General features: G+C 48.9%; 1 protein-coding gene across 1 annotated transcript in view; it reads right to left on the bottom strand.

Moving 5' to 3' along the window:
* Positions 1–3,993: 3,993 nt before the first annotated feature.
* The window catches only part of LOC116953931 (thrombospondin-1-like), a 54,731-nt gene continuing 36,930 nt past the window's right edge, over positions 3,994–21,794 (bottom strand). The window contains exons 18-21 of the mRNA XM_032974255.2: positions 17,555–17,826; positions 14,665–14,762; positions 13,498–13,637; positions 3,994–12,111 (exon numbers count right to left, since the gene is read on the bottom strand). Of these exons, the coding sequence (XP_032830146.2) occupies positions 12,104–12,111; positions 13,498–13,637; positions 14,665–14,762; positions 17,555–17,826 (518 nt within the window). The 3' untranslated portion in view covers positions 3,994–12,103. The remainder of the gene's footprint in view (positions 12,112–13,497; positions 13,638–14,664; positions 14,763–17,554; positions 17,827–21,794) is intronic.

Here is a 21,794-nt window from a genome sequence, read left to right as displayed (position 1 = left end):
AAGAGCCGCTGCAACAAGAGGCCATAGACACAAGCAGGGCAGCAAATGAATGTTTTTGTTGTGATTGTGTCTAACGTGTAGCCTCCACACCCCCTACCTCACACCCGCACCCTCCCTGCCTCTCCTCCCTGGCTCCTCACCCCCCCCCCCCTTCTCTTGCCTTTATGGCCTCTTGTTGAAGCAACTCTTTTGCCCACTTCGGCAATTCTTTCTTGCTGTGGTTGTCCCACCTGATGACGGACGCTTGTGTTGCGCCCGAAAAGTCGTGATTTTTTAATTTTTTTATTTTATACCTACGTGACTTTACCGAAAGAACCGAAGAGTTTGTATATTTGGAGTTTGCATGTTCTACTCGTGGTCGCGTGGATTTTTCTCCTGGTTCTGCGCTTTTTTCCCCACCACATTTCGAATGAATATGCGTTATTGTGTTCGGCTACTCTATATTTCCACGAGATAAGACACTTCGTTGAGCTATCATTTGTGGCAAGGTCGCTTCTGAAAAAGAGCTACAGTGAGGGAAAAAAGTATTTGATCCCCTGCTGATTTTGTACGTTTGCCCACTGACAAAGCAATGATCAGTCTATAAATTTAATGGTAGGTTTATTTGAACAGTGAGAGACAGAATAACAACAACAAAATCCAGAAAAACGCATGTCAAAAATTGTATAAATTGATTTGCATTTTAATGAGGGAAATAAGTATTTGACCCCCCCGCAAAACATGACTTAGTACTTGGTGGCAAAAACCCTTGGTGGCAATCACAGAAGTCAGATGTTTCTTGTAGTTGGCCACCACGTTTGCACACATCTTAGGAGGGATTTTGTCCCACTCCTCTTTGCAGATCTTCTCCAAGTCATTCAGGTTTCGAGGCTGACGTTTGGCAACTCGAACCTTCAGCTCTCTCCACAGATTTTCTATGGGATTAAGGTCTGGAGACTGGCTAGGCCACTTCAGGACCTTAATGTGCTTCGTCTTGAGCCACTCCTTTGTTGCCTTGGCCGTGTGTTTTGGGTCATTGTCATGCTGGAATACCCATCCACGACCCATTTTCAATGCCCTGGCTGAGAGAAGGAGGTTCTCACCCAAGATTTGACGGTACATGACCCCGTCCATCGTCCCTTTGATGCGGTGAAGTTGTCCTGTCCCCTTAGCAGAAAAAAACACCCCCAAAGCATAATGTTTCCACCTCCATGTTTGACGGTGGGGATGGTGTTCTTGGGGTCATAGGCAGCATTTCTCCTCCTCCAAACACAGCGAGTTGAATTGATGCCAAAGAGCTCAATTTTGGTCTCATCTGACCACAACACTTTCACCCAGTTGTCCTCTAAATCATTGAGATGTTAATTGGCAAACTTCAGACGGGCATGTATATGTGCTTTCATGAGCAGGGGGACCTTGCGGGCGCTGCATGATTTCAGTCCTTCACGGCATAGTGTGTTACCAATTGTTTTCTTGGTGACTATGGTCCCAGCTGCCTTGGGAACATTAACAAGATCCTCCCGTGTAGTTCTGGGCTGATTCCTCAATGTTCTCATGATCATTGCAACTCCACGAGGTGAGATCTTGCATGGAGCCCCAGGCCGAGGGAGATTGACAGTTCTTTTGTGTATCTTCCATTTGATAATAATCGCACCAACTGTTGTCACCTTCTCGCCAAGCTGCTTGTCAATGGTCTTGTAGCCCATTCCAGCCTTGTGTAGGTCTACAATCTTGTCCCTGACATCCTTGGAAAGGTCTTTGGTCTTGGCCATGGTGGAGAGTTTGGAATGATTGATTGCTTCTGTGGACAGGTGTCTTTTATACAGGTAACAAGCTGAGATTAGGAGCACTCCTTTTAAAAATGTGCTCCTAATCTCAGCTCGTTACCTGTATAAAAGACACCTGGGAGCCAGAAATCTTTCTGATTGAGAGGGGGTCAAATACTTATTTCTCTCATTAAAATGCTAATCAATTTATAACATTTTTGACATGCGTTTTTCTGGATTTTCTTGTTATTCTGTCTCTCACTGTTCAAATAAACCTACCATTAAAATTATAGACTGATCATTTCTTTGTCAGTGGGCAAACGTACAAAATCAGCAGGGGATCAAATGCTTTTTTCCCTCACTGTATATAGCTCAATGGGCATTACCTTGTTAAATCAAAAGTTTAGTTTAGTTGCCAGGAAAAGAGCAAAAGTGGAATTGTTTGTGATGCCGCTGAAACTGCGCATCAAGGCCCGATTACTCTATCTAACACAATTTTTGCTCCTGGGTAATCAGTGTTATTTCGTAATTGCTTATGCCTAAAAAGTACAGAAAATTGCTATTATTCCCCACAAACTTTGCTTTTATGACCAGGACAGTGATATTTTTAAATGTAAACCTATTTTCAACGAGAAAACGGACGAATTTGTGTCTTTTTGTTCACATTAAGTCAGAAAAAAACAACATATGAATTAAAATTAATATGTATCTATACTGAAGTAATACAAAAATGACTACAAAAGATTGAGAAGTGAGTAGTTTTTAGAGATTGTTCCTCCCCACAGAGAACTCGGTCCACTGTGGCCAGTCCCGCCTGTGGTAGTGCACCTTGGTGTCTACATCTTTTGTAGTAATTTGTGTATTTAGTAAAAAAAACATGTTAATTTTGATTAATACGTTGTTTTTTTCTGACTTAATGTGAACGAAGAGACACAAATTCGCCCGTTTTCTCTTTGAAAATAGGTGAATTTCAAAATATCAATGCCCTGGTCACAAAAGCAAAGTTTGTGGGGAATAATAGCCATTTTCTGTACTTTTGAGGCATAAGCAATTAGGAAATAACATTTACTACCCAGGAACAAAAAAATAGTTACACAGTGTTATTATTTTTTGCAATAAATTTCTTAATTAGAAGCACTTCCCGACGCAGTATTCAAATTGAGCACATTCGAAAATGACAAGTAACTCAATTGGGATCTTTACCCTATCAATCATTGCCTCCTACTGGCAGACGTAATGCCCCAGGTCACCCTTGCGAATTGAGACTCATCCTCGTCGACCTAGGTCTCACCTGGTCACACGAAATACACTTGGACTTGAACGACACCGTGGTGTTGAATGTTGTAGCAACGTGCGTTACGATTTACGCAGCCATTCTCTTGCTGTCACGAAGGTGAGTTGGGACGCCTCCTTCTGCAAGTCCTACGTTCATCAGAATCTCGTGGCGAATGGCGGCTCTTGTTATGCTTGTGTGTGTGTGTGTGCGTTAACCTGTGTGTGTTACTCTTCCTGGAGAGGGGTAGTGTAGCGGTAAGCGCGCTACCCGGGTTCGATTCCCGCTCACGGCCAACACCAGTGACGATTATCTGAACAGGTCCTGAGCTTCCCCTAGATTGACTCGGCCTCAAATTAGTACCTGGTGCGGTGTGTAAACATCGCCACTAGCGAGACAAAAGCAGTCGGGCGAGGTACTGGCCACCCACCCCCTCGTGTGTCGCCCCGACTTTCATAGATGCTCGCTAACAGCACTTTTCCCAACAGTCAGTTGAAGGCTATACGGGGGATCTTTGTATTTCAGTTTTCCACATTCCGATGTCAATCACTTTTTTTTACTTCCCACAGAATGGTCCTAATTCAGACGAGGCGCTGACCAAATAACCTTAAATGCGCTGGGCCTCATAAAATCTCTGAAGCTAAGCAAGGTTGTGCCTTGGTGTGGAGAGGCATTCATCCCATAGCGGACTGATAAAGGGCTGAAATGGATTTGGCCAAAACATCCCAACAGAGGATCATAGAACTTGGGCAATTGTTGATGCCGATTCTAGCCGACTTCCATCCTGCTTGTCTGTGGCTTCTCCGTACCTCTGATTCCACAGCAACTGTGCGCTTTAGACATTTGTGGCTTGAAAAATAAATATAACCACTTCATTAATAAAATAATGGGTTTGCCACGCGTTTGTTTTTCGTTCGAAATAAACTGAAATTACCCCCCCCCCCCCCCCCAAAAAAAGAGCATCACACTGCAATGTTTCGAGAAGTTTTATTTATTAGGCGTTGCTTGTAATTGCATCAGACTGAAAACACACTCACGTGAGTATCATGACAAAAGAACAGATGCTAAAGCATGTGTGCAATAAACAAAATACGAAGCGGAAATAAATAATTTATTACAATTACAAATATGAGGCTACACCGCAGAATCTGCATGGTTGAGAGTTTTTTTTTGTCTTTTGTTTTTTTACGTCATTTTTTTTGTTCACTATCCCACCGCATATGAAAAGAAGTTACGATATGAAGTTAGAACGTGTGCAAGCAGATGATTATGAAAAACAACGTATAACTCCTTTCAGAAGCAAATAGATGAAGTTTTTTTCTTTAACGGATTACACGAGCCTTTAATGTTCATTCGAATCAAAACATTTCTAATATCTTACTGACGTTAAATCATTTAAACTCACCATCATCATCTCTGTGAAAAAATGTATTCACAATGACGCATTTATAATCAACACACGCTAGTTACGTAATTGTCACAGCCAATCACAAGCACGCGCGGTCAGGTGGTACACATTCCCATCAGATCGTAACCAAATCATACGCATCGAAAGATACAATACAAACGTTGCATACTCAAATCCGCGGGGAGTAAGATTATAGGCAGATGCTTGGAAGGGTCAGAAATATAATAATAGGGGTTTTCCCCTTTTTTCTGGCGACAAAACTGAAACCTTTTGCAAAGAATAATGTTTACATTAACCACAATACTTGCAGTCAGAATGCAAACAAAAAAACATACTCTGATAATGTATGTATTGTCCTTGAAACTGATTGGTCCACACCAGAGACAGCTTTCCATATGAAAAACCCTATTATTATATTTTGGTACTCGCAAAGAAGGCCTCATGATATAGGGTCAGAAATATGAACACCCTTAGATCATGGCAGTTACACAATCCATGAATACTGCACTGGGTGTGGGCGGCTAATTGTTCAGACATGCCACGTACCGAATAGCAACATACTAAGAACGAGCAAATTCTTGTTACGGCACATCTGATTGCCCGAGTAACAACACAAGTAATAGGTATACAGCTTTATGATTGGCTGCCTGGTATTTATCTTAAGCTCATTAGTACATATCGGCACCGTAGATTAATTTAATAACTCGCGGTTTTCAAGAATTATACTGGGAACGGGGACCTTAACTTTTAACTCTGTGTACAATTATTCTTTAAGCTTCGTTATGTAATTTGCGTTGCACGCCACGTTATTAAGAAAGCACTTTTACATATCAGGACACATCCTACAAGTAAGTATTCAAATACAAAAAAAGCATGAATGTTACAACACCGTTTATTCGTAGCATTACATTATATAATATTGCATTATATAATAATGCAAAGTTGTATATCTCACTGGGTGCGAGTAGCCATGGCTTAAATTCAAACAGGTGGCACTGGGTAAATATACTCGACTCACACTCGCTTTTCTAAGAGCTGAGTTTAATTCCCTCTCTAATCAGAGGTAAACTCAGGTCATCATTCATCAAGGGTTCAAACAATCACCAACCATTTTGTGAGAAGTCAGTACATCAGTTGGTTGTGCTAAGGTACGCAAGGCCCCTGCCATGAGATTGTAGACTTTATGCGACTGGTTCCGGCCAGCGAATAGGGACGAGCCCGGGCACCCCAGTAAACATGCCAACGTTGGCCCAAAGTTGGATCCCTTGGTCCATGCTGACACCAACGTTGGGCCAACGTTGAGGTCTGAATTCTATGTTTACTGGGCCATTGCCCGTTTGAGTAGTTGGCCAACGTTGGGCCAACGTTGAGGCATGAATTCTACGTTTACTGGGCCATTGCCCGTTTGAGAAGTTGGCCAACGTTGGGCCAACGTTGAGGAATGAATTTATGTTTACTGGGCCATTGCCCGTTTGGGTAGTTGGCCAACGTTGAGCCAACGTTGAGGCCTGAAATCTATGTTTACTGGGCCATTGCCCGTTTGAGTATTAGGGAGACGTGCAGGTTATTTTTTTTTTGCGGCTGTGGTCTCCAGTGCGATTTCGTGTCACCCGACGTTTCTCGCCAGTTCAGTTCCTGAAGAAGCTCCCCGGCAATGTTGGGGGTGGGGGGGTGGGGCAACGTCGGACGTCGTGCCGAGCCGTTCACGGTGCCAACGTCAGGCCACTAATTTGGTGAGCCCGATTATTTTTGAATGGGCGTGCGTGGAATTATAATGGGGGTGGCAAGAAACGCAAAGTCGCTCGATCCCGTGTCCTCACGCGTGGGTTTCTTCTGCGGGTGGTCACAATCAGCCGTCGTCCTCTCTCACCCCAGAAGTTGCCTTTTCATCGAACACTACGGTAACCCTGCAAGACCGGGACTCCCCGAACACGCGTCCCAGCTATGAGGTATCGCTGTGTTGTGCATTACACCAAAACTAGAGCCCATCATGCAAATAACGTTAGCCGTATTATTCGTTTATACATGGCGCGATCTGTATTACTCAACGAAATACAATATAAACTTCGCTAGAAAGAGCACGGCTAATCTTTAAGCTAAGTAAAATATTGCAATACGGTAAAATATATTTGTAAAGCATATCAAAATTAAAATAGCGTTTGCGTTTTTGTTCACGTATAAAATAATAAATTATAATGTTGTTACTTAATAGCCATTTGTTTACGTGTGGAAGTGCCCCGCTGAGTCTCAAGATCTCCTTGCACACGAGAGTCTTGCCCGCAAACTTTGACCAATTCCATAGAAAGCCACCCCTCCGGCCATGCATGCGATACAGATAACAAATCACAACGGGCACAGATGGGTGAACAGTCTGCGTGCCGTAACTGCCTCCTTACAGGTGCATCGCTGCATCGCTGCAGCGTCGCGTTCATTGAAATGACAACGCGCAGAGGGGCGTGCTGCTGCCGTTGCTCTCAGCCTTGTCTAGACGGCCAACTCATTGCACCGCACGTTGCAATGTGTTGGTCACGTGACAAGCACGCAAAGCACGATGGAAGTCGTGCCTTGCACGTGCCTTGCACGACTTCCATCGTGCTTTGGCAGCGGCGACAGCGCACTTCTGCCGCGTTGCGATTTGTATTTCAGCCCGCACGCATTCTCCTCCTTAGATAGTGTTTTTTTTATGTACGTATGTAGGTACGTTTAACGTCTTTCGCAGCGTACAGAGCCAAAGGTGTGGCCGAGGCGAAAGTACAAAGAAATGAACGGAAGAAAAAAAACTGCGTTGGGTCTGAGCTCTGCGTTCTCACGCACGCGATCTCGTCGCGGTCCACCAACCCCCCCCCCCGCATCAATAACAAACCAAAAAATCTCCGGATCAAAGTCGCGCGCTATCCGCTCGGCGCGTACCGAGGCGGCTGTGATGACGCCGCTTCTGACACGCCAGCTCGTGGAATGAATGGGCCCCGCGGCTGCCGAGTCACGTTCATGCCGGCTGTGTGCCTTGAGCCATCTTATGCAACCGAAGAGGCTTGATCGATAGTTCCCACTGCTCGGCAGACAACCCCTGAAGCTGTGCCAAAGTGTCTCATCGTTCCCGAATCCGTGTCTGGCCCAGGGGCTCCCCGCCTTACCCCTTCACGCACGGGGTGGTGAATGTTTTTTTATCTTGAATTTTTTTTGTTCTTTCAAGACACATTTTGTTTTCCTTCCAGGTAAGCTTTCCATGTACGCCGCGTAGGATTCCGTGGTTGCGCTGCACGGTACTGCTCTACCGCCGGTGTGTTTGTTTTGTGGGTTGCACGGCGCGATGGTTTCTGACGTTTCGCAACCACAAGCTTGGAGCCTCTTCAGAAACCTCGTCAGAAACCGGCCTTTTCAGACGCCGGATTTTTTGTTTACTGAACAACTTTTTTTGATTTACCAGGTAAGGCCCACTTCAGCTACGTAGCTCTTTATCAGAAGCGACCTGGCCACAAATGTTAGCTCAACGAAGTGGCTTATCCCGTGGAAATGTATTGCAGCCAAATGATCTCAGCGCATGGGGTTGATTCTGAATGTGGAGGGGAAATCAGGAGGACCCGGAGAAAAATCCATACGACCACGGGGAGAGAGACACCCAAACTCCAAATAAACATCAGGCGTCAGGGTCTGGATCGAACCCACGACCTCCTGTATACCAGACGAGTTATTAACATATCGTCACCGTGACGCCAAATCCTCGAAAGCTCCCAGCACACGGTGCGAAACGTCGGACATCGTGCCAAAGGGTACACTGTGTCAACCGAAATCACAACGAAGAGCTTAGCTCTCCATCAGACTAAAACGACTGTTGAGACTGGCTTGGGAGAATGAGCTGGAATATCTGTAACAGAACATAAGTTCAAATCAGGGTCGTGGCTCAACTCATTCCATCGTCCTTCCCTTTGGGGCAGATAAAAAAAGGTCACCAACTTCTTGGGAATTCCAACGGTGGAAAGTTACGGAAAGGCTCGGCTCTGCCATTGGAATGTAGAATTCCCACCACCAGCTGAGCACAGGCAACAAAAAGGGACGCCGCTCCAGATACTCATTGGAGCATGGAGACCGTGGAAAAGCCAAAGAGTTCAGGGTCTTTAAACATCACACAGATGGCTCAGCACATTGCCAAGCCCTGAGAACGCATTGCGCATTGACGTCTGTGAATGCTTAAATACTGGCACATTACCCCACAACCGTTCACTTTAATTTCTCTGCATATTGGACATGCCCGTATGGTTAGCACAGTTGGCTACGAATGGTGCGACAGAATTTCAACATACATACATACGAGCATATCCTCTGTGCAGGAGAAACGATAGAACAAATGTTGGCGAAACGTGGGTGTCCACTGGATAGAGAATGCTGTCCGTGATCTTGCAGTGGGCCCACACCTAAGCGATTGATTGCGACACTTGGTTGCGTGCAACTCAATTGCTTGGTTGCGTGCAACTCAATTGCTTGGTTGCGTGCAATAGAGTCGCTTGTTTGTGTGCAAATGAATTGCTCGATTGCGTGCGACTGAATCGCTCGGTTGCATGCAAATGAATCGCTTGCTTGCGTGCAACTGAATCACTCGACTGCCTGCGACTGAATCGCTCTGCTGCGTGCAACTGAATTGCTTGGTTGGATGCGACCGAATCGCTCGACCACGTGCGACCGAATCGCTCGTGTGCGGACGCCGCTTGCAACTTATATGCGGACAGGCGATTGCTCAGAGCGATGCGGCTTGTGCAAGCGCCCCCCCCCCCCCCCCCCCCACTTATAAATGTCTTGTCATAACAATATAAAGAATAACCAAAAAAAATCAATCACGAAAACGTCACGATCAGTAAGTTTTAATGGAAAATTCCACTTCAACCATGCCGTCTTAAAATAACGACGACGACGACGTCGTCATACCGCGAACACGTGAGCGTAAAGCCGGTTGCTTGTTGCTTTCCCCTCCCCGTACGCTAAGTGCTCGCATACATTCATCGCTGCTGAATTGCACACACAGAAGCCATGTGAAGAAAACCGTCGCGTGCAAACAACCCCCAGGACCTTACGACCGCCCCCCCCCCCCCCTTTCAAGTTAGCTGCTGGGCCTTGAGCGTGAACGGCACGATCGGGCTGCCCTGCGTTCACGATATCGGACGTGCGTGCGTGCGTGCGGGAGCGCTTGCCCCAAACGCCTCGGCAATCTCGTCTGAAATCGCCCGGTGCCCTGCTGCACCCCCAGCGGCCGCACGAGGCTGGCGCGCGCGCCGCCAGCCTGCGAGTTGGCGTTGTCCTGCCGACGTGGACGCGCGACGCTTCACGGTGGTCGCACTCTCGCCGCGTCGCCGCGTGGAGCGTTTTCCCCAGTTAAGTAATTTGCGAGCGATTTGTTAAAACTCGGCGCGTTTCATGAAACCGTGGCGCCCACCTCGGGGGGAGGCCCGCGCAGGTTTTTGTTTTTTTGTTGTCGTTGCCGCCGCTGTCGTTTTACGGGATAGAACGTCGCGGGATATTCAGCGTCCGCTTCCGAAGCAGACGGCGCGACACGTTGCGATCGACGCTCCCGCGGTATTAACCTGAGCCCCCGATGGGCTGCGGCCAAACAAAAAAGGTCACTTCCCCCCAGTGGCACCTCGCCCGCCCCGCACGTCCGATCGCCCGCTCTCTCACTCTCTCTCTCTCTCCGAGACCAACTCATCGTGAAATTCCGCTACGGCTTTCTCATATTTCAAGCGGGCGAATTTCTCTTTACCCCGGGTGGGTGTCACGCCAGGATACACGTTCGCATGTGTCGCGTACATTATTCTGGCCACAGTGGGGTCGAGCGGGCCCGCATCCGTAGAAGAGGTATGGCTCTTTCGATCTCCCTTGAGTGGCAGCCCAGCAAGAGAGTGCAGGGCTGACCCTTTGACCTTTACATAAGTTATATTTACAGTGTGTTTGTATGTTTATATACGTTCACACGTGCATGTTACCTTAAACTCTTCCGAACTGACGTTCTGACGTTTCCTAGTCAACACCCGAGCAGACGATGAACTGCGCGTGATGTTGCAAAGACATTTTTTTTTTTTGCAAAGTAATGACCTGACACTGACCCATCTAGTCCAAAGCATACATCGACAGAGAGAGAGAGTGAGAGACCACACGCAGACTGGCAAATGTAATCCTTCGTAGTAAACCAAGGAATGTGTGCGGTACAACGTCGAATATTCGATTCAATCGGGATGTAGGGAGAGGAGGGGGGGGTGAGGTGTTGGTGGATCGTATCGATAGGTTGGATGTGTGAACATCTACAGAACATAATCATAGTTTCAACTTGTAGCGAGAACACTATTAACTCGCTCTTGCACAGCGAGACCACCGCGGAGGCTTGAGGAACCACAGCCAAGCAGGAGGGAGGGCAGCAGCTGTGTGTTGAGACAGTTGCCCAAGTTTTGCAGTCCTCTACGTATTAAGGTGTTTCCGGGCCAATTATAGTGTGCACAGATAGGTCGCTGGACGCAGATGAAGCGCAAAATTGCTTTAAACGTGGGGTGGGCGGGGGGATATGGTAAATTAACGGTGCGCTATTATGCGGTTTACAAAACAAGACGCCTCATCTAAACAAAACTTAAAAAAAATAAACAATCAAGGGGAACTAAAGAGCACTAACTCACATTTAACAGCTTAATAACTCTTGAAGAAGTAATCAATGAGTTAATTTAAAAAAGGTCTCTGTTTGGCATCCATGTTAACCAATTAATGCCTTCTTTCCGTATCTGTCTACTCACAAGAAATAAATAAAAAAATACACATCCCATCGGTCACACGGCCTTCTGGGAGCAGATCTCCCATCAACAGCATTTGGTTCAATAGATGAAAAACGTCTGGACCGGCTTTGACATTCAGTATCTCATCAGCAGAGCGAAGAGCCAGGCACCCGCTTTTGTAAGTAAAAGGCTTCCTCGTTGCGAAGCCAAACTCCGTCACACACGGCACAAAGCAATCGTAATGATAAGTGTGGTTACTTCATGCTAACCTAATAAAAGGGGGCAATCGTTATTCGCGGCGCTGCGTCTGCCTCTTGCTGTCGTGTTTCTTTCCGTTGCTTGGTTAGGGAAATGTTTTGCCCGCATTGGACGGGGAGGAGTGGGGGGATGGAGTGATTGGTCGGGGCGGACACGCGACGATCGAATATGCGACGTTGTACTCTGCTAAGTTACCGAGAAATGACAGCATCTGTCTCTCCCATACCACCCTCTACCCCTTACCCAAACAGAGTGTGAACTCTTTACAAAATCTTGATATACCTGCTTTTGAGAAAGAAAAAAAATGTGCTTTGCTATTTACAACGGGTGATTAATATTTATATAATAGAAAGTATTTAAAAATATATAGGAATAATAATACACACCTCTTATTACAGCTTTATAAAAACAGAGACCAAAAAAATACAAAAAATACAAATAAAACGAATCTCATAGATCTTTCGTTGCTTTTATGCGACATCTCATGAACGTGTGATTACCATTGGACATTGTTCGTCGTATTTGTTTTAACTGTCGTACACATCGAGATATATGTTAGAAGGGTAATTGTGTTAGCATGAGAAAGGACTTGAAAAAACATGTTTGTTTTTCATTACCCGAGACGGAATGTTGATGTGTTTTTGTTCCCCCACCAAATTTCTCTCAACTGTCTCTACCAATCTGCAAAGAAAAGTGATGAGAACAAAATAAACACGTGAGCGTCGGTAGAAATGTTACTGCATCATTAGCATTATCAGCATCTTCATTATAAGCAGCAGCAGCATCATCATATTGATCAGCAGCATCATCATCAGTATATTATTCTTCATCACCAGCAGTAGCATCTTCTTCATCATCAACATCATCAGCATCTTCATCATCATCAATAGCAGCATCAGCATCATCGTATTGATCAGCAGCATCATCATCAGTATGTTATTTTTCATCATCATCACCAGCAGCAGCATCTTCTTCATCATCAACAACAACATCAGCAGCAGCTATAACAGCAGAAGCAAATGTAGCATCATTATTATTATCAGTAATACGTTCAATACCACCAATGATATCGTGGTCTTCATCACCACCACCACCATCATCATCATTATCATCACCTTCCTTCCGACATTAGGAAGCCACTCGAGCTATCCAATATCATGTTATTTATGTAGTTGATTGTAAAAAATGATCGCTGTTACATTGCATTTATGGCTTTATTTTGGTGATTTCGAAAACGTTATTTGGTTTGGCCATGTTTTTGTTTATTGTAGTACGGAGTTAGACTGATGGCCTTAATCTAAGTTGTCTTGTGGTTGTTGTTGTTTGACTTGCATCCCACTGGGATTTTTGTACACAGCGTTGGTGTACGGTGCTTTTTCAGGAATATTTAGATGTTTTTTTCCTGGATTTTCTGTTTGCACTGTCACATAGTCACTTTAAGATGTTTTTCTTGTTCGTGTTTTTGTTTTTTTTGTTCGTTGCGGTTGCACCCGATTCAAGAGCCGAATGGCTCACAGGGCTATACCAAATAAATGGAACTATGAACTATCAAACCTAGATTCAAAACTCATTTCTTTAGAACGGCTTTTTTGTGTTTAGTGTGTTGTCCTTCCCCGCACCTCCAATTCGCACTGTTGGTTTCGTACGGTGTGAAAGAAGTTCAACACACATACATTAATCTGTCAGCAGTAGGGGGGGCGGGGGGGATAATTTCTGTGTAACTTTCTAATTTAGCAAATTCGGACCACGTGGCCAGCTCGTTTCGAACGAGGTCGTGGGATCCTTGATGTCCAATGCGAAGCGTCACGTGTGTGTTCGTTGAACTTCTTTCACGCCATACGTAGACAAGCCGTGCTGATCGTAAGGTGCGGGGGAGAAGGACAGCAGCACTAAAGAAATGAGTTTCAAAGTGAACGGCTCCAACGGGTTCCTGATATCAGAAGGAAGAGCGGTCCAGACGGCCGCAGAATCGCATCTGAACGCGCGCGATTTGCGGTGTCTGACCGCCTTTGTCCGATGGCCGGGCGCGCCCGGCTGGATTTCGAACTCTCAAAACCCGACGCTCACCTTTGCACTTGTACTTCATGTCGGAGAAGTAGACGCTCTCCTGGGAGAAGACGAACAGGCCGAGGCGTCCCCCGGTGTACGTCTTGTCGTACAGGGGGCCCGAGTCGGCCATGATGTGCCTGCCCTCGTACATCACCACCCTGCGAGGAGAGACAGCCGCGGGCCGCCGCCGCAGGCACGTGAGCGCTCTCGCTCTCTCAGCGCCCCGGCCGTTGAAAACACGAAGTTGGAGCGAGCGCCGACAAGGGTCGCGCAACGCTCCCAGCCCTCCCGTGCAGCCGCCCAAACTCCGCTTTCGGGTGAAGTAGTAGCCGAGGCGGAACGGCGTCGCGCCCCCGTGGAGGGGAGCGGGTAAAGGCGCAGGAAGTGCAAATCTCCTTGCACCCGCGCCAATTCCCTGGCGCGGTGGAGCCTCCGCTCAGAAAGTGGTCCGGTAGATTTGCCCCTCTTGGGAGGTACCTTGGCCTACTCGTCCACGCCGGCCGGAGTGGCAGTGCTACCCACACTTTACCCCACCACACGCGACCGATTTTAGGCTGCAGGGCGACCAGTGGCGGTGGGCGGGCGGGCGGGCGAGGGGTGTGTGAAGGGTGTGGAGATTTAAAAAAGTATCGCACCGCTGTTAAAAACTGCCGAGCCGAACCAGCGACCTCCCGATTGCAATTCCGCGACGCCACGACCGCTTCCCCGCACAGCAAATGCGCGTGTGTGTGCATGTGTGTGTGTGTGCGTGTGTCAGTGTGTGTGGGGAGCGATAGTGTAGCGGTTAGCGCGCTGCGCTATGAACCTGGCGACCCGGGTTCGATTCCCGCTCACGGCCAACACCAGTGACGATTATCTGAACCGGTCCCGGGCCTCCCCTAGGTCGACTCAGCCTCAAATGAGTACCTGGTGCGGTGTGTAAACATTGCCACTAGGGAGACAAAGGCGGTCGGGCGTGGTGCTGGCCACCCACCCACTCGTGTACCGTTCCGGCCTTCATAGGTGCTCGCTAACAGCACTTGCCCCTACAGTCTGTTAAGGCTATACGGGGGATCTTTGTGGGTGTGTGTGTGTATGACATCCGACAAAACTGCCCCGTTGCGTCGTTCACGTAAGAGCAGGCACAAAAGCAGCGTCACCGAGGCTCACTAATGGGCAGGTTCCTGCCCGGCTTGCCCTGCTCACCTGATGAGTCCGGATTTGGGCCGGTGAGTCAGCTGCCACCTGTACGCCGTGTAATCCTTCCAGCCGATGGTTTTTGGGTCGTGCCACAGCAGACGAACCTGAAGCAACATCCACATCACAAACAGCCACATCAACTTACATCTAAAATAGCATAGTAGAAAGACAAGGATTCACCTCCACCCCCGTATAGCCTCAACAGACTGTTGGGGCAAGTGATGTTAGCGAGCAGCACCTATGAAGGCCGGCACGGCACACGAGGGGGTGGGGTAGTCAACACCACGCCTGGTCAGCTTTTGTCTCCCCAGTGGCGATGTTTACACACCGCCCCAGGTTCTCATTTGAGGCCGAGTCGGCCTAGGGGAGGCCCAGGACCGGCTCAAATAATTGTCACTGGAGTTGGCCGTGAGCGGGAATCGAACTCGGGTCTGCCGGGTTTGTAGCGCGGCGTTTTAACCGCTGCACTTCCGCTCCCCATAGCACACGCACACACACACACACAAACCAACAATAACGACACACACGCACATCTGGTATGGTGCGAAAGAAGTTCAACGTACACACGTGCATCAATAACAACACAACGTGCGCGCAACACGCTTAAAGATACGCGTCCACGCGTGAAGATGAGTCTTCATAAATGTCAGCGTGGAGGAGTAGACCAAATAACCTGTCGAGATGCTCATTTGAGCTCCTTCTAGGGGAAAAGCCCATTCTGCCAGCTGTGGCGTGAGGAAGGAATTGCAAGGCTGCTCCTTAACCAAGCTGTGCTGGCGACTTCTGGACTCATAGGTTTTGTTCATGTTTAAATTGAGTTTATATATCAACTATAAACTATGTTTACTTATTTTACCAGGTAAGGCTCACCTGAGCTGTGTAGCCCGTTCTCAGAAGCGACCTGGCAGTCACAAATGATAGCTCAGCGAAGTGGCTCATCGTCATCACGTGGAAATGTATTGCGGCCAAATACTTTAAACGCGTGATGTTGATTCTGATATGTGGAGGGAAAACCCGGAGGACCCTGAGAAAAAATCCACGCGACCACGGGGAGAACGTGCAAACTCCAAATGTACAGGTGTCAGGGTCACGATCAAACTCACGCCCTCCTGCATACCAGGCGAGGTAGTTAACATCTCACCACCGTGGCGCCCCATATATATCCGGAATATCTCTGTAGCTCCTTTTCATAACAGAGTTGCGGATCATAGTTGGGAATAATTTAGTATGGCTTGGCCCTGACATCCCTGAAGGATTTGTCTCACTAAATCTTTAAATGCCCCGCAGCCGCGCTCTGCCAAAGAGGCCCATTGGAGCCCGTGCCCTCAAAGCCCACGCCGTGTCCCCCGATGATCCTGGCTAATCGCCTCTTCATGAGCCAACAACATCAGCGCCATCATCAATCGCCCCTCACTTCATTGCAAATGAAAGAGCTTCTCCAAAACCACAGCCACCCCCAACTCCCCTCCCCACGAAACTCCAGATGATGCAGTACAAAACCTTTCACCCAACACCCAGATGGCAACATCACTGCATTATCCTCATATCCTGCACCAGCTCACAATCCAATAAACAGCTGATTCTAAAATTGTCATCCTCACCTTACTCCGGTCATCTCACTCCACTACCCTCCACTCACTCTCCTATCTCTTGTGCTGCATTGTATATTGCATTCAAATCATATACTGCATCAGATTGTGGATTCAGAAACGACCTGGCCACCTATGATAGCTCACCAGGTGCTGCGCGTGACACTGCCCATTGCAATTGTATTGTACACTGACCGTGCTGCGTGTGACACTGCACATTGTTATTGTATTGTACACTGACCGTGCTGCGTGTGACACTGCCCATTCCGACCATACTGTTACACTTATGGGACTGCGTATGAGAACACCCATTGCGACCACACCGTTATCACACCACGTGTGACACTGCCCACTGTGAATGCGCCATTACCACACCACGTGTGATACTGCCCAATGTGACCGTACCATTATCACACCACGTGTGACACTGCTCACTGTGACCGTACCATTATCACACCACGTGTGATACTGCCCACTGTGACCGTACCGTTATCACACCACGTGTGACACTGCTCACTGTGAACGCACCATTATCACACCACGTGTGACACTGCTCACTGTGACCGTACCGTTATCACACCACGTGTGACACTGCTCACTGTGACCGTACCATTATCACACCACGTGTGACACTGCTCACTGTGACCGTACCGTTATCACACCACGTGTGACACTGCTCACTGTGACCGTACCGTTATCACACCACGTGTGACACTGCTCACTGTGACCGTACCATTATCACACCACGTGTGACACTGCTCACTGTGACCGTACCGTTATCACACCACGTGTGACACTGCCCATTGTGAACGTACCGTTATCACACCACGTGTGACACTGCCCATTGTGACCGTACCGTTATCACACCACGTGTGACACTGCTCACTGTGACCGTACCGTTATCACACCACGTGTGACACTGCCCACTGTGACCGTACCGTTATCACACCACGTGTGACACTGCTCACTGTGACCGTACCGTTATCACACCACGTGTGACACTGCTCACTGTGACCGTACCGTTATCACACCACGTGTGACACTGCTCACTGTGACCGTACCGTTATCACACCACGTGTGACACTGCTCACTGTGACCGTACCGTTATCACACCACGTGTGACACTGCTCACTGTGACCGTACCATTATCACACCACGTGTGACACTGCTCACTGTGACCGTACCGTTATCACACCACGTGTGACACTGCTCACTGTGACCGTACCGTTATCACACCACGTGTGACACTGCCCATTGTGACCGTACCGTTATCACACCACGTGTGACACTGCTCACTGTGAACGCACCTGCCCGGGGGTGTTGCCGGTGTGCCAGAGGGCGTTGCGGAGGTGCTCGCCGGGCCCCGTCGTGGAGTTCACCACCTTGATCTGCAGGCCGGCGAAGCCCTGGGCGCGCGTGGGCGTGTCCTGCCAGTAGGACTGCGTGATCTGCTTCCACATGACCACGTAGAAGCGCGCGCTCGACTGGTAGCCGAACACGAAGCCCGCGTAGTCGTCGTCGCGGTCCGTGTTGATGTAGAACGTTCCGCTGAAGTCCACCGCGTTGAACTCGTCGTAGCCTGAGCGGTGCGGCCGGGCGAGAGAGGGAGGGGGGAGCGGTGGTGCAGCGGTTAGCGCGCTGCGCTACGAACTCGGTGGACCCCAGTTCGATTCCGGCTCACGGCCAACACCGGTGACGGTTATTTTAACCGGTTCTGGGCCTCCCCTAGGTCGACTCAGCCTCAAATGAGTACCTGGGGCGGTGTGTAAACATCGCCACTGGGGAGACAAAGGCGGCCGGGCGTGGTGCTGGCCACCCACCTCCTCGTGGTCGTGCCGGCCTTCATTGCTGCTCGCTAACAGCACTTACCCCAATAGTCTGTTAAGACTATACGGGGGATCTTTGTCTTTGCTTGTACCACCCTTTGGTCAGTTCACTTTTCTATCATTAATTATTTTTTATGTTTTTATTACAGACCATATTCGGACTGTGGTCAGAGCGCTAAACTCTTAATCGCAGTTGAGATTATTTCCTCTTCAACTAAGTTCACCCCACCCCTCCCCCCCCTCCTTCAGGATATTCAATAGTGCTGTTTGTTGCTGGCCGCTTAGCGTGTTGGGCCTCAGCGCATGTGCTTAGCAGCCATTGTCACGAAAAAACAACAACAACGCCATTCAATGGAAAGTTGATAACGGCCATTCTACCAAATCATCCCGACTGACGCCCGCCATAGGAATGTGGAATTTCCACCATTGGCTCAGGCGCATTGTCGGGAGTGAGCACTGCTCAACGTTTATTTGATCAAGTGGACGCTTCCCCTTGATTATAAACATCGCTGCTGACCCCAGCCACATCCTCTTCCTTACTGAAGAGTAACTCGAGCTATGCAACGACCGATTAAAACGCAACTCTAACCGCCCACGCACACACAAAGACAAAGACGCGCGCGCGCGCACACACATACACACACACATAGACGCGCGTGCACATACACGCACACACATACACGCACACACATGCACGCATAGACGCGCGCGCACACATACACGCACACACATACACGCGCTCACATACACGCACACACATACACGCACACACATACACGCATAGACGCGCGCGCACACATACACGCACACATACACGCGCTCACATACACGCGCGCACACGCACGCGCGCGCACACACATACATACACGCACACACACGCACGCGCGCGCACACATGCACTACATTTGCGGCTTGAAGTGGCCTCTCTCAGAAGCAAACTATTTGTAACCCGCTCTTTTTCTCTTTTATATTCTCCGCTGCTAGCAAATAGCTCCCTTTGTTTTTGTTTGAGTGGAGCGGCACTGTCATGGTGAACATTTTATAGCTACGCGGAAAGAAGGAACCGTGCTGATCAACCCCACACGGCTGTGCACGGGCACGACGCTCCTCAGTGGCTGTCATCACCGATCTCCTTCGCCCATTTGTTGAGGACTCGGTCTACTGGACTGACTGTTTCGTCTCGTCTGCACTGTGTTCATCCACCATCACATTGCAGTCACAACAACACACTCGGTTACCCCACTCACTGACTCACCAACTCACTCGCTCATTCAGCCACCCATCCATTCACTCAGACACCCACCTACTCACACCACCCACTCAGCTCACTCACCAGCCCACCCACCCACTCAATAACTCACCTATCCACCCACCTACCCCTCACTCACTCACCTACCCAGCGACCCACTCACTCACCAACCCACCCACTCACCTACTCACCTACCCCACTCACTGACTCACCAACTCACTCGCTCATTCAGCCACCCATCCACTCACTCACTCACTCAGCCACTCACCTACTCACCCACCAACTCACCCACCCACTCAGCTCACTCACCAGCCCACCCACCCACTCAATAACTCACCTATCCACCCACCTACCCCTCACCCACTCACCTACCCAGCGACCCACTCACTCACCAACCCACCCACTCACCTACTCACCTACCCCACTTGCTGACTCACCAACTCACTCGCTCATTCAGCCACCCATCCACTCACTCACTCACTCAGCTACTCACCTACTCACCCACCAACTCACCCACCCACTCAGCTCACTCACCAGCCCACCCACCCACTCAATAACTCACCTATCCACCCACCTACCCCTCACTCACTCACCTACCCAGCGACCCACTCACCTACTCACTCACCCTGCTCACTCAAACAGCTCACTTACCAGCCCGCCCACTCAATGACTCACCTGTTCACCCACCTACCCCTCACTGACTCACCTACCCAGCTACCCATTCACTCACCAACCCACCCACTCACCTACTCACTCACTCAACTCACTCACCAGCCCAGCCAGTCAATGACTCACCTATTCACCCACATATCCCTCACTCGCCCACTCAGTCACACACTCACTTCACCCACCCACTCATCCACTCACTCGCTCGGTCACCCACTCACCCACACACCCTCCCACCCACCCAACCATCACCCTGCAGGTCTCCAACACTTCAATTTACGCTTCCTCCATCACGCTGCTCCACTCTGGAACCCCCTGCCATAGTCTCCTTCCCCCAAGCTCTCGTGATAATCTTGCCCAATTCAAGGGACACGTTCACTCTCATGGTTACAACGTTGGCAGTGCTGTTTGTTGCTGGCCCCATTGATGTATTTTAGGCCTTTGGGCCCTGTGGTCTGGCAATGTGTTAAAAAAAAACAAAGAAAGTGATATATGTGTGTGATGCCAATGCCTTTCATGGGCTCAGCTGCTGAAAGTGGTGTTGCTGGTGTTGGTGGTGGTGGTTGTGGAGTAATTCATGCAGTCAGCTATGGCTCTAGGATCTGGTGTTACATGTTATTTATGTAGTTTATTGTAAAAACTCGGTCACAGTCCTTGTGATCACTGTTACGTTGCAATTATGGCTTTATTTTTTGGTGATTTGGAAAAGTTTTTTGGTTTGGACATGTTTGTTTTGTTGTAGTACGGAGTTAGACTGATGGCCTTAATCTAAGTTTTTGTGGTTGTTGTTGTTGTTGTTTGACTTGCATCCCACTGGGATTTTTTGCACACAGCGTTGGTGTACGGTGCTTTTTTCAGGAATATTTTTGCTGTTTTTTTTCCATGGATTTTCTGTTTGCACAGTCACACATAGTCACTTTAAGATGTTTTTCTTGTTCGTGTTCTTGTTTTTTTGTTTGTTGTGGTTGCACCCGATTCAAGAGACGAATGGCTCACAGGGCTATACCAAAATAAACTGAACTGAACTGGTGTTGTTGGTGATAATGACGACGGTGGTGATGGCAGGGATGGAGGTGATGGCGGTGGTGTTGGTGGCAGTGGTGGCCATTTTGGAGGTGGTGATGGTTGTATTGGTGGGGACAGTGGTGGTGGTGATGAAGGTGGTGGTGGTGGTATTGGTGGTGGCAGTGGTGATGGTGGCATTGGTGTTGGTGGTGATGGTAGCTGTGGTGAGAGCGGTGGTGTTGATAGCGCCGGTGGTGTTGACGGTGCCGGTGGTGTTGGTGGTGATGGCGGTGTTAGTGTTGATGGCGGTGTTGGTGGTGATGGCGGTGGTCGTAGGGATGGCAGAGTGCGTCCTGTGGGCACGCTGACAATGAGGGAGTGGCAAGAACGAGAGAGCAAACCCCAGATCCCGCGTCTGGCACCAAGAGGCCCTGAGGCCACGCAGCGGCAGCAGCGGCAGCAACAACGCCACGCCGACGAGGGGGAAAATAATCGCGCTTGTGTTCGTCAACGCGTTGTTTTTAAAATTATTTAAATATATATACGTGTTCCTTGCTCATATCCTGGCTTGGGACAAATAAAGAACTGGCAATAAGAGGCGCACGCGCTGCTCTGTCAGCCGCCAGCGAGCACTGTCGCGTTTCCCCCGAACAAACAGGGGGTCAGCTCGGTCCGTCGGGCTACGCGGGGCGGCCAAAAACCCGCGGGACGGAACGCCGCGGCCGTCTCACTGGGAGAGACTTGGCCTTGTCGAAGGAGCGTGGAATTTCCACCACTGGTTCATTGAGCAGGGGAGACGCT

The sequence above is a fragment of the Petromyzon marinus genome, chromosome 53 (genome assembly GCF_048934315.1).
Source record: "Petromyzon marinus isolate PM22_M1 ecotype Great Lakes invasive population chromosome 53, UKy_Petmar_22M1.pri1.0, whole genome shotgun sequence".
Lineage (NCBI taxonomy): Eukaryota > Metazoa > Chordata > Hyperoartia > Petromyzontiformes > Petromyzontidae > Petromyzon > Petromyzon marinus.
This window is presented reverse-complemented; position numbering and strand designations above follow the sequence as displayed.